This window comes from Cetorhinus maximus, chromosome 14 (genome assembly GCF_964194155.1).
Source record: "Cetorhinus maximus chromosome 14, sCetMax3.hap1.1, whole genome shotgun sequence".
Lineage (NCBI taxonomy): Eukaryota > Metazoa > Chordata > Chondrichthyes > Lamniformes > Cetorhinidae > Cetorhinus > Cetorhinus maximus.
Genome location: NC_135892.1, coordinates 103,702,501 through 103,715,404, shown reverse-complemented (window position 1 = coordinate 103,715,404; position 12,904 = coordinate 103,702,501). Strand labels below are relative to the sequence as shown.

At 40.5% G+C, this 12,904-nt stretch overlaps 1 protein-coding gene across 5 annotated transcripts in view; it reads left to right on the top strand.

Moving 5' to 3' along the window:
• Positions 1 to 12,904, top strand: part of cnsta (consortin, connexin sorting protein a) — a 59,966-nt gene that overhangs the window by 26,674 nt on the left and 20,388 nt on the right. For 4 of the 5 annotated variants that reach the window (XM_078557380.1, XM_078557376.1, XM_078557379.1 and 1 more), the window contains 4 exons: positions 878 to 908; positions 4,857 to 4,943; positions 6,934 to 7,045; positions 11,764 to 11,785. In XM_078557380.1, coding sequence (XP_078413506.1) covers positions 878 to 908; positions 4,857 to 4,943; positions 6,934 to 7,045; positions 11,764 to 11,785 — 252 coding nt within the window. The remainder of the gene's footprint in view (positions 1 to 877; positions 909 to 4,856; positions 4,944 to 6,933; positions 7,046 to 11,763; positions 11,786 to 12,904) is intronic. The other variant, XM_078557378.1, reaches the window with a different exon arrangement.

Below are 12,904 nucleotides of genomic sequence, written 5' to 3'. Positions count from 1 at the left end.
AAAAGGGGTGCATCAGGGTAAAAAGATTTTGCTTATATTACCTAAATAGAGTGAAGTCTGCTTATTTTTAGTCTCTGTACATTCCCCACACTACCCACAAACTTTGTACTTGAATAATCCCAAAGTTATTAAATATAAGTTACTTTCTTAACACTAGCTGGGCAAAGGCTTCAATATTAAAAAGGTAAAATTGGCAAACGTTTCAGTTAAGGGATAATGAATGATAGGATATGTGTCTGAAATCCCTCGATAGCTGCACTGCAAATAGCATTTCAATCAAATTAGTTGTATGCTGGACAATTTGTGATGTGTTAAGTTAATTGCAGCCAACTAGTTAATCACTGAGTAAGAAGTGACTAAATAACAAATAATTTTAAAAATCAATAAAGAGACCAAAACTCCTCAGATTGAGATTTTTTTTTGTTTTATATGTGCATTTCTTGTAAAGAGTACAGTTTCAATCTATTTAAAACAAAAACAGAATTACCTGGAAAAACTCAGCAGGTCTGGCAGCATCGGCGGAGAAGAAATCAGTTAACGTTTCGAGCCTTCATGGCGTTCTGCCGAATGGCCATGAAGGCTCGAAACGTTAACTGATTTCTTCTCCGCCGATGCTGCCAGACCTGCTGAGTTTTTCCAGGTAATTCTGTTTTTGTTTTGGATTTCCAGCATCCGTAGTAGCTTTTAGCATTTTGTTTTTATCTTCAATCTATTTAATCCTTGTAATTCTCTGCAATGTTTAACAGTGCTGTGAAGTGGCTTCAAAACAAATTCATACAATGTAACATTTTATAATCCAGTTGCTATATTCTATCATACAACTGTACAATAGATGTGGCAGTCTGACTGTCATTGATTATTATTTTCTCATTTACAGATTGCAGAAATCTATTTTGAAGAAGAAGAATGTATCCTTTCATCTTTCTACATTCTTAAGCAGTTCCCCTCTCCTTGTACAATTTCATTGGCTTTAGTTGTCCTCTGGTACCTGATCCAAATGGCTATTTGTGCAAATCTAGATCTGAAATATTGCAGGGCACCATTGGGGGCCATCACAAGTGAACTTTATCCTTTCCTCACTCAGTGACTTAGATGTACAATTTCAATAAGAGTCACTGAATAATGATAAGTCATGGGAACCCAGATTAATTTTCCTCTCCTCAAACTATTGGCCTTTTGAAACCCAACATTACCTGAAAGAAATAGGCCTGTAGAGTTTTGTACAAATCCCAACCATCTTCCCTTTGCTTTGAGTTTCCAATTTCAGCATCATAAGCTACACTGAAGCTGAACTGGTCCAGCCATATCAACATTCTGACTATAAGCAGAGCAAAGGCTAGGTACTCTGCTCTGCGTGGCACACTTCTTGACTTGTTGCAGCCTCTGCAAAGCAGGACTGTGATGGATATATATAGCTGTAACGGCACTCAAGAAGCCCAGAAATATCTAGGGTAGGGCAGTTTACTTGATTTTCTTTTCTCTTTGTTTCTGGGATGTTACCATCACTGGCAAGGTCAGCATTTGTTGCCCATCCCTAATTGCCCTCAAGGAGGTGATGGTGAGTCACCGCTTTGAATCACAGCAGTCCAGTGAAGGAATAATAGTGTTCCAAGTTAGGATAGTGTGTGGCTTGGAGGGGAGCTTTCAGGTGGTGATGTGTCCATGCATCTGCTGCCCTTGTCCTTCTAGGTGTTAGAGGTTGTGGGTTTTAAAGGTGCTGTTGAAGGAAGCTTGACAAGTTGCTACGGTGTCATAGTCATAGAGGTCTACAGCCCTTCAGCCCATCGAGTCTGTGCCGGTCAAACAAGTACCTAGCTATTCTAATCCCATTTTCCAGCACTAGGCCCATAGCCTTGTATGCCGTAGCATCGCAAGTGCACATCCAAATACTTCTTAAATGTTACGAGGGTTTCTGCCTCTACCACCCTCTCAGGCAGAGAGTTCCAGATTCCCACCACCCTCTGGGTGAAAAAATTCTTCCTCACATCCCCCCCTAAACCTCTTGCCCCATACCTTAAATCTATGCCCCCTGGTTATTGATCCCTCCACCAAGGGGAAAAGTTCCTTCCTGTCTACCCTATCTATACCCCTCAGAATTTTATACACCTCAATTAAGTCCCCCCCCTCAATCTCCTCTGCTCCAGGGAAAATAACCCCAGTCTATCCAATCTCTCCTCATAACTAAAACTCTCCAGCCCAGGCAACATCCTGATAAATCTCCTCTGCACTCTCTCTAGTGCAATCACATCCTTCCTATAATGCGGATTCCAGAACTGCACGCAATACTCTAGCTGTGGCCTAACCAATGTTTTATACAGTTCCAGCATAACCTCCCTGTTCTTTTATTCTATGCCTCGGCTAATAAAGGCAAGTATCCCATATGCCTCCCTACCCACCTTATCTACCTGTCCCGCTACCTTAAGGGACCGGTGGACATGTACGCCAAGGTCTCTCTGATCCTCGGCACTTCCCAGGGTCCTACTATTCTTCGTGTATTCCCATGCCTTGTTTGTCCTGCCCAAGCGCATCACCTCACACTTATCCAGATTAAATTCCATTTGCCACTGATCAGCCCGCCTATATTCTCCTGTAACCTAAGGCTATCCTCCTCACTATTTACCACCCCACCAATTTTTGTATCATCCACGAACTTACTGATCAACCCTCCTACATTCAAGTCTAAATCATTTATATATACCACAAACAGCAAGGGACCCAGCACTGATCCCTGTGGAACCCCACTGGACACAAAAACACCCCTCGACCATCATCCTCTGCTTCCTGCCACTCAGCCAAGTGCATCTTATAGATGGTACTCACTGCTGCCATTCTATGCCTATGATGGAGGCAGTGAATGTTTAAGGTGGTGGATAGGGTGCTGATCAAGCGGGCTGCTTTGTTCGGAGTGGTTTTTAAAAATTCATTCATGGGATGTGGGTGTCGCTGGCTAGGCCAGCATTTATTGCCCATCCCTAATTGCCATCATTCAGTGAGCATTTAAGAGTTAACCACGTTGCTGTGGGTCTGGAGTAACATGTAGGCCAGACCAGGTAAGAATGGCAGCTTTCCTTCTCTAAAGGACAGTGAGCCAGATGGGTGTCTAACTTTGAGTGTTGTTGAAACTGCATTCATCCAGGCAACTGGAGAGTATTCCATTACATTCCTGACTTGTGCCTGGTAGATGGCGGATAGACTTTGCAGAGCCAGGAGTTGAGTTACTTGCCGCAGAATTCCCAGCCTCTTACTGCCCTTGAAACCACAGTATTTATTTGGCTGGTCCAGTTCATTTTCTGGTCCAGCGTGGGGGATTCTGCGATGGTAATGCCATTGAATGTCATGGGGGGATGGTTAGATTCTTTGTTGTTAGAGATGGTATTACTTGGCAATTGTGTAGTGTGAATGTTACTAATCAGGCCAAGCTTGAATGTTGTCCAGATCTTGCCAAATGTGGCCCAGGACTGTTTCAATATCTGAGGAGTTATGAATGGTACTGTGCAATCATCATCAAACACCCCCACTTGTGACCTTTATGATGGGTGCAAGGTCATTGATGAAACAGCTGAATATGATTGAGCCTGGGACACTATCCTGAGAAACTCCTACACAGATGTCCTGGGCCTGAGATGTTTGGTTTCCAACATCCACAACCATCATCTTTTGTGCTGACTATGCCTCCAACCAATACAGAGTTTTCTCTAATTCCCATTGACTTCAATTTTGCTAGGGCATCTTGGTGCCACATTTGGTCAAATGCTGCCTTGATGTCAAGGGCAATCACACTCACCTCACCTCTGGAGTTCTGCTCTTTTGTCCATGTTTGGATCAGGGCTGCAATGAGGTCAGGAGCTAAGTGGCCCTGGGGGAGCATGAACTGAGCGACATTAAGCAAGTTGTTGCTGAGCAAGTTCGACGACAGCTACCATCACTTTGCTGATGATTGAGAGCAAGACTGATGGGCGGCAATTCGTTCAGATTGGATTGGCTCTATTTTTTGTGGGCAGGACATACCTGGGCAATTTTCCACATTGTTGGGTAGATTTTAGTGTTGTAGCTGAACTGGAATAGCCTGGCTCAGGACATGATTAGCTCTGGAGCGAGTCTGCAGTACTACTGCTGTAATGTTGTCAGGGCCCTTAGTCTTTGCTGTATCCAATAGGTTAAGCTGTGTCTTTAACACAAGGAGTGAATCAAATTGGCTGAAGACTAGCATCTGTGATGGTGGGAACCTCAGGAGGAGGCTGAGATGGATCATCACTTCTGGCTGAAGATGGCTATGAATGTTTCAGCTATGTCACTTGTGCTGATGTGCTGGGCTCCTCTGTCATTAAGGCTGGGGATATTTGTGGAGCCTCCTCCTGTTCTTTAATTGGTGGCACTGCCATTGGACAACGTATTAATCTATTCCATTGCCAGTGCACAATGACTGCAATATGTATGACCTACAGGATGTGTTGCAATAACTCGAGGTTCGACAGCACCTCTACTACCAAGGAGAACAGAAATAGCACTTCGATTGGAACCCCACAGCCCCTGAGTCACACACGCTTGACTGGCCCATACGTTATAGTTAATTGTCATAAAGTATTTCTCTAAATTTTGTTTGCCAATACTGCTACTGAATTAATTTCACTTTTACATTAGCTGAAACATTAGGACAAATATTGTTTACGGAATCCTACTTTGGCATCCTTAAAAAAAATGCAATAGTTGAGGTAGCATCCTGGAATCTCTCAACTACTGGATGGATTTTGTTGTGTGTACATACTGTGCTATTAACATGACAATTTGAATTAGCAACATTTTGCAGTTAGTTTGATAATTGAGCATTAAGTGATTTTCCTTTACATTGCGCCTAGATGAGAAAGCAATACAGTTTATTCAACTGGAAAAGCTGTATCATCAAAAATTACTGGCAAATCTTGTTGCTATTCAGGAGCACTGGGGTATGTATGGAATATATATCCACAATGAAAACCATCATTAATGAACTGTGTTTTTGATATTCTTTGAGGTCCAAAAATCTGCCAGCTGCAATTTACTGAAGGTTCAGTGTTTTTAAATTTGTGTTGAAGTTGGGTTGAAACAAGCAACGGTTTAGTTACAGTTTAATTTTTTTTTTTTTAAATAATTTTTTCTTTTACTTAGGTTTCAGTAATGCCAGTCCAAATGAATGTTGTGTAGAGCTGTAACTAAAGGAATCTCTTGTCATCTCCCCCAGTTCTCCAACTGGGAGTATTGTTATGTAAGCAGCAAGTAACCATTTTTTTTTATGAAATGAAGTGAGAGAAGGGTGAAGAACTGGGCTTTATGTCTTAAGAATATTCAAATAATTTCATGCACAAGTTTCAGGAGGTTTGTTGTACCTATGTGTAATAGTATCCCTTTTGACCTGCGAACTGTTAGCATGGACTTATTTAATTAGATGCCCTCACAAAGTCAGTAAGTTGTTAAGTACTTAGAAGTGTACTTTTTTACTTATTCATTCATGGTTTGTAGGCATCATTGGCAAGGCCAGCATTTGTTGCCCATCCTGAATAGCCCTTGAACTGAGTAGCTTGCTAGGCCATTTCAGAGGGCAGTTAAGAGTCAACCACATTTCTGTGGGTCTGGAGTCATTTGTCAACCATTAGTCTACAAGGTCATTAGTGAGCCAGATGGGTTTTTACGACATTGATGATCCTTTCATGGTCACCATTAGTTTTATATTCCAGATTCTAATTTTATTAATTGAATTTAAATTTCATCAATTGCCCTGGTGGGATTTGAACCCATGTCCCAAGAGCATTGGCCTGGGCCTCTGGATTACTCACCCCAGTGACACCACACAAGAAACATGGAAAATATGTTTCTACTTGTGGGCGAGACCAATACTGGGGACCAGAAATATAAGATGGTAACTAATAAATCCAATAAGGAATGCAGGCAAAACTTGCATATCCAGAGTGGTTAGAAGGTAGAATTCGCTATCACAAAGAGTAGTTGACATGACTGGTGTTGACGCATTTAAGGAAATGCCAAAGAAACACATGAGAAGGGAGAAAGGAATAGAATATGGTGATTGGATTAGATGAAGTCGGGTAGGAGGAAATTCATGTGGAGCATAAACACAGGTTTGGACCTGTTGAGCCAAATGGCCTGTTCTGTCCTGTACGTCCTATTTAATTCTATGTTAAAGAATACAATTAGAGGTTAAAAATATTAGCAAAATTCAAATGTAGGAAACTACTCACCAAATTGTGTCAGCTTTAATGGGATTGTAACATTTAGAGGTTCTGGATAGAACTGCACTATTTTAAGGTATTATTAATAAGGACACACAGGCACAGTTTCATAATTTTGTCCTTGCACAGTCAAGGACAGATGAAATCAGCAGCAAAAAAATAATTTATTTCCCTGCAACATTTTGATGTTCATGCAAACCTATACACATGCTCGTTCCATATTTTTCCTTGCCCTTTCCCTCTTCAATGCGAAGTGCTTTGAGACATCTTCATGTCATCTGATACTCTTATGTCGATGGTGACTTCTCAATTTTCTTGTTGATCACTGCTTATCGACGTCGCTGAATTGGTGTTAACAGGTAATTGCCCTTTAGGGCAGTGAGAGAAGAGTGAGAAACGCTTGAACATGGGAGAACCAATGACTTAAAAATCATTGCAAGATCATGTGTGCATGTCTTCTGAGATGTAATGCAAAAAAGCATACATTTAAAACACATGTTCAACAAATACTAACTGCTGTGATAATGAAGTGGGGGACACATGGGATTAAGTACCACTAGAGCATGACCTGTTCTGGCTGGATAACTGACAGATTTGATACCCACTTAATTATACGCCTGTTAAACCATAATGGCTGATTTTAACAGCCAAGGCTTTGAAGCGTTAATTTTATTGGGAAATATTACTGCACAGCTGACTTTTTTTCTTGCAGAAGTGAAACAGAAGGCAGCAATCACAAGAGAAACTTCAGAAGGGAGGCCTGTTAAAGCTTTAGAAGATGACAAAATAGTAAAGCTTACAGAATTCTGTACATCACACTGTAGGTAAGTTCATTATTTGTGATTATATTAACAATATGTAAGTTTAATATATTGAAATCCTTCAACAATGCAAGTCTGCAGCTTTCTCTTGTCTCATTTTTGGAAAATGGCATGGTTTAAACCAGCCTTGTCTAACTTTTTCACTTGGAGGGCCACATTTCCATTTTTTTCTCACTCAAGGGACCGATGAGTAAATTTCAGAAATATAAGGTTTGGCACACTTTAAACTGAATTTCATGAAAAAAGGTCGAATGAAGAAAAGAAACAACTTGCTCAGCTCAAATTAAGTAATGTCAAAGTAATAAATTAATTGTAAAAAGAGAGTAATTCATAAAAATGACCATTAGAGTGTGAGAGGGTCAGTGTGTATGTGCCAGGCTCACTCCTAGTCTCAGGCTGCTCATTCACTCGTCCACACCCACTGTGTGAGTGGGTGAAAGTATGTGTTGGTGTGTGGGGGCAAGGGCGAGTGAGAAACCTGAGAGTGGAAGTAAAGCAGACACAGACACCCACTCACTGACACCGACACACAGACACCCACTCTCTGACACCGACACACAGACACCCACTCTCTGACACCGACACACAGACACCCACTCTCTGACACTGACACACAGACACCGACACACAGACACCCACTCTCTGACACCGACACACAGACACCCACTGTCTGACACCGACACACAGACACCCACTCTCTGACACCGACACACAGACACCCACTCTCTGACACCGACACACAGACACCCACTCTCTGACACCGACACACAGACACCCACTCTCTGACACCGACACACAGACACCCACTCTCTGACACCGACACACAGACACCCACTCTCTGACACCGACACACAGACACCCATTCTCTGACACCGACACACAGACACCCACTCTCTGACACCGACACACAGACACCCACTCTCTGACACTGACACACAGACACCCACTCTCTCACACCGACACATAGACACCCACTCTCATAACCACACACACCCAGTCTCTCTCGCCCACGCACACCCAGTCTTGCATGCTCTCTCTCTCGCGCGCACCCACTCCCTCGCATGCGTCTGTCCATGCCCCCTCGTGCCCGCCTATGCGCATTAGTTGCAAACATGGCAGAGAAACAGTCCCTAATTGGAGGAGCAGTCCCTTGCAGAATCTTCAACTTCACCATCTTACTGGCATTTTGAACAGTGGCCCCAGGGGCCATGTAGAATGCTTTCATCTGGCCTGCAGATCAGACAAGCCTCATCTAAGTAGTTTACTTGGGACTGTGCTGTTTTAATTACATGCACTAAGCTAACCAAGGGAAGTTTTTCAGCCATGATTCATTCAGATTCTTCTCTTTAAATCTGATCTTTACAAAGAAATAGTTCTATTTGCCATATTGATTCAGCTCTATCAAAATTGCTCTAAGTAATGAGAACGAAGTTTCCCTTTGTAAGAGGCAGGTTTGTGATACATGCTGAGTTACCCCTTACCAAAACTGATTTTTGTGGTCTTGTTCCTGTCACACATTCTCCCTTTTTATAATCCTTTCTGCAAATTGCAACTCCAACATTGATAAAAATAAAACATTTGCATTAATAAAAATAAGTGTGGTTGGTAATCTCAAATGTAAAACAATTCTGGAAATTAATACAAGATCCAGAATTCTCATCAGGGAGAGATGGGTAAACATTCTAAATCGAGCACTTTCATCAAAGTTTAGTCAAAATGTTAACCGGTCTTCTCTCAGATACTTTTGAATCTATTGCATACAGTATTTGCAACATTTGAACTTTATTCTGATATTTATTGCTGTTATTAATTGCACATTTGGTTCCTGATCTGGAGTTTTCTTGGTGTTAAATTGGCATGTGCCTTTAAGTTTGCTGCTGCACCATGAGCTGTGGGAAATCCATTGTAACTTTAAATACTTGAGCTGAATTGCGTATCAGTTACAGTGTGCACTAAATCTGTACTTTTGAAGGATTCAGTAACTGACCCATGCCAATTTCTTTTCCCATTGAGCTTGTCCTTCAAACAAATATTCAAGCAATATGCAAAACAATTATTCTTTGTAATGGGAATATTGAGAGTGTGACCATTACTGTCAAGTTATTGTTGCAATACCCTTACTTTTCAATCACTAACAAAAAATTATCGTTTTAATTTTGAGGCTGTTTGTTGGTTAGCCATAAAAATAGATGTGGCCAAATATTAAATAATGGTATTATTCTTGTTTTCGTACTTGATTGGTGGCCTTCAAAAAGATATGAACTAGATATTTGAGTAGCGTGCAGCTGTCTCAGACTGACCACTAATCGCTCCTTTCATCAGCCAATATATTGGCTGTCTTATGTTCCTTAGGTTCACCTCAGTGCACTTCTTCCATCTGCCTGCCGCCTTGGCTTTTACAGGAAAGACAGAATGAGGTTTAGAAGCAATTTAGAGGAGGACAAAAATGGAATCAAAAACATGCTAAAAGAAGCATGATTAGCAAGCTATAAAAAGAAGAATGGAAATCAAATGAGTTGAACAAGAAAAATGCAGTCAAAGGATAGTGTGATAAAAAACACATTTAATTGAAGTATAAGTTGAAATAAAAGTGCAAAGTTGAGGTGAAAGATTTCCAAGATATAAATCCAAAGGCAGGTTAAACGCATGTGCATGGGATAGTTCAAACAGGTAAGAAAGGGAGAGAGAATGTTGTATTTTGAGTAGATACTTAAGACAACAATGTTTGTCATTTGCAGCTTTGTAACTACAGCTGTTTGGAGTTTGTGAACAGGAAGCTGTGACACTTAGTATATATTGACTTGAAACTTGTGATTATAATTTTTAAAAATTCATTCACGGGATGTGGGCTTCACTGGCTGGGCCAGCATTTATTGCCCATCCCTAGTTGCCCTTGAGAAGGTGGTGGTGAGTTGCCTTCTTGAACCGCTGCAGTCCATGTGCTGTTAGGAAGAGAATTCCAGGATTTTGACCTAGCGACAGTGAAGGAACGGCGATATATTTCCAGGTCAGGGTGGTGAGTGACTTGGAGGGGAACCTCCAGTGGTGGTTTTCCCACCTGTCTGCTGCTCTTGTCCTTCTAGGTGGCAATGATTGTGGGTTTGGAAGGTGCTGTCTAAGGAACTGCGAACTTATAACAGCGGAATTGTCGATGTTTGCCTAGGAAAATCTTATACAGTTAAACACAGAAATCCAGAAATTGCTGTCACTGATTCCCTGTTCCTCCACAGGTTGCACTGTTGAAGTCTCCAGTGAGGGCAATGTTTAGAAATTACTGAACTAATGAGAACCTTCCCTTTTTACTCTGTAATAGTCCTGTTAAAAATCCTGAAAATGTTATGTCCTGTTAATGAGGTATAGCTGGGTTTTTAGAGTACTAAGTCATAATTACTTTTGAGCAGCCTCTCTGGCCCTGGAAAATTAGTTTTATATTTGTCAGTTTTTTCCATCATGATAATTGCATGGTTTTTTAATATTTTTAACGTTTATGATATTACAACCTCCAATGTGTATGTCCCAATCTTTATTTCACACTCTGTAAAATTTCTAAAAAGTAAGGATAATCGATGTTCTTCCTGGTTTCCTATCTGAAAATTCTTCAAAGTGATTGCCTGCTTTTCCTGCTTGATAACATCACTGCCGGCCACCTGGAGAACACTATCACTTGGCCGCTAACACACATTCTTGGCCAAGATGCTCATTTCATTGTCAGTAATAAAACTTGTATGTGTGAGTCCTAACCATACTTGCCTCCCATGTTCCTTTTATTCCTTTATTTATCATCCAGCTATCTAATTTATTCTTGAATGTTGACATAGTTTCTGCCTCAACAACTGATCCTGGAAGTGAATTCCACAGTCTCTCAACTGCTTGTGTAAAGACGTTTTTCCTGTCTTCTGCCCTTTCTTTCATGATTTTTTGTTCTAAGTGTCTTTGTCTTTTATAATTTTTTAATACAAGGCAGATCCCAGTGAATCTGTTGTTCCCTCAAGTTTCAATATCTTTTGCACAATGTGAAGCCAATACTGCTGCACACAGTACTCCATCTGAGGTCTCACTAGAATTTTATGCAAGCTGATCATTGCTTCTTGACTTTTATTTTGTATCTCGTATTAACACCTAGAAATCTATCTACTTTTTTAATGGTCTTACTAACCCCAGATGCTTCCTTTAATATCCAGTGGATGTGTATCCCCAAATCTCTCTGCTTGTCCATCACACCAAGCTCACTTACTCTTTGGTAGTAATTATACTCCGATTGGATCATCTTACACTGACATTGAATTCCATCTACTACATTTTAGTATGTTTTCTCATTTTATGAATATCCCTTCACAGCTTCCCTTGGTATTGTAAAGAATTAAAAGTACGTCCTAATTTGGAATCATCCATGAATTTCAACACCACTTCCACTATCAAAATCATTGCAATAAAACTTGTTGCCAGAAATACTTAGTCTTACAATGCCATCAGTGCCAATTTATCTGTCTCCAGTACAATGCATGCATTAATTGGAATACTTAGCTAGTTGCTCATCAAGCACAACACACGTTGCTGTAGTTACCTGCATCATATTGGAAAACTGATTGCATTCATTATTTTGAAAGGTTCTGTTAAGGATCCGGTGTTAAAATGCAGGTGCCTGGCTTAACTTTTATTTTAATTCAGTCAAATTTTACTTGTGAAATCAATGTTTATGGAGGTTTTCTTTGTTCTTTCAGACCAAACGTACCAGTAAACGAGGTAAGAATTTTAACATCTTTTTGAAAAATGATAGCTAATGCAAAGTGGAGTTGTATGAGGAGAGAAGTGCAGAAAGCAGCAAAACACAATGGAAAACCGAGCAGCTGCTGATGGTTAACAGAGAGCAAGGAGTTGGCCTATGTTGGACAAGTGGAGGGTACACACAGGGATACATTGCTATCTACAACTTTGGAACTTATGCAGTAGCAATTTGCAGAATTCTTGTTTGTGAAGGTTAGCTACCTGAATTGCTTGATTGTCTACTAACATCATGTTTCAATGAGATTTAATATTTCAAGCTAATATGCAGCGTGTATTTTTAGTCCTGTGCAGTTTTTGTTGTTTGGTAGGAAAGAGTTTAACTTTCTGAAAGGATATGTTAAAAGCTACACAGATCCCAACGCAAGGATGTGGTGACGTCATTAATTATGGGGCAGTGGAAATTTGAAAGAGTATGGTGGGTCAATGCACATTCTTTTGTTTGTTGAGATCTGCTAACTTAGAAGCCAATTACAATGTCATGCACTGACTATTGGATATAATATGAAGGCTGTAGTTTTTATGATCTTGTAAATAGGGATTTTCATCTCCTTGTCCTCAACTTCAAATCGTCCATTACCTTTCCCCAGCCTTATCTCTGTGATTTCCTTCAGCCTTGTATCCCTGTGTATCCCTCCCTTATCCTTCTCATTCTGACATTCTTTTGTCCACTGCCTTGTAAAGTGCTTTGAATCCTATTGCATGTGGAGGTACTGTAGGAATGCCAAAGGTGTTAAACTCCATTGTTTCACAGTTTGAGACATGCACTGTCATATGATGCTATATAATCTATTTAGTTTATTCAGTGGACACTGGATCAGGTTTTGAGAAATCTCATGGTTTTGACCTAAATCCAGTCCAGATTTATTAGTTACACTATTTTGTAGTTTTAACTAATGTGAACAGCACTAATGGAGCAAGTTGAACTGTTAGTATTAAACCTATAATGCAGCTCTAATGTTAATACAAATGTCTGGATGTTGGAAGTTTGAACGCTGTGAATTGTTCAATGTATTTGGAAAAAATAGTATCAGGAATATGTTATTCAGCCCTTCAAGTCTGTTCTCTTAGGTCATGGTT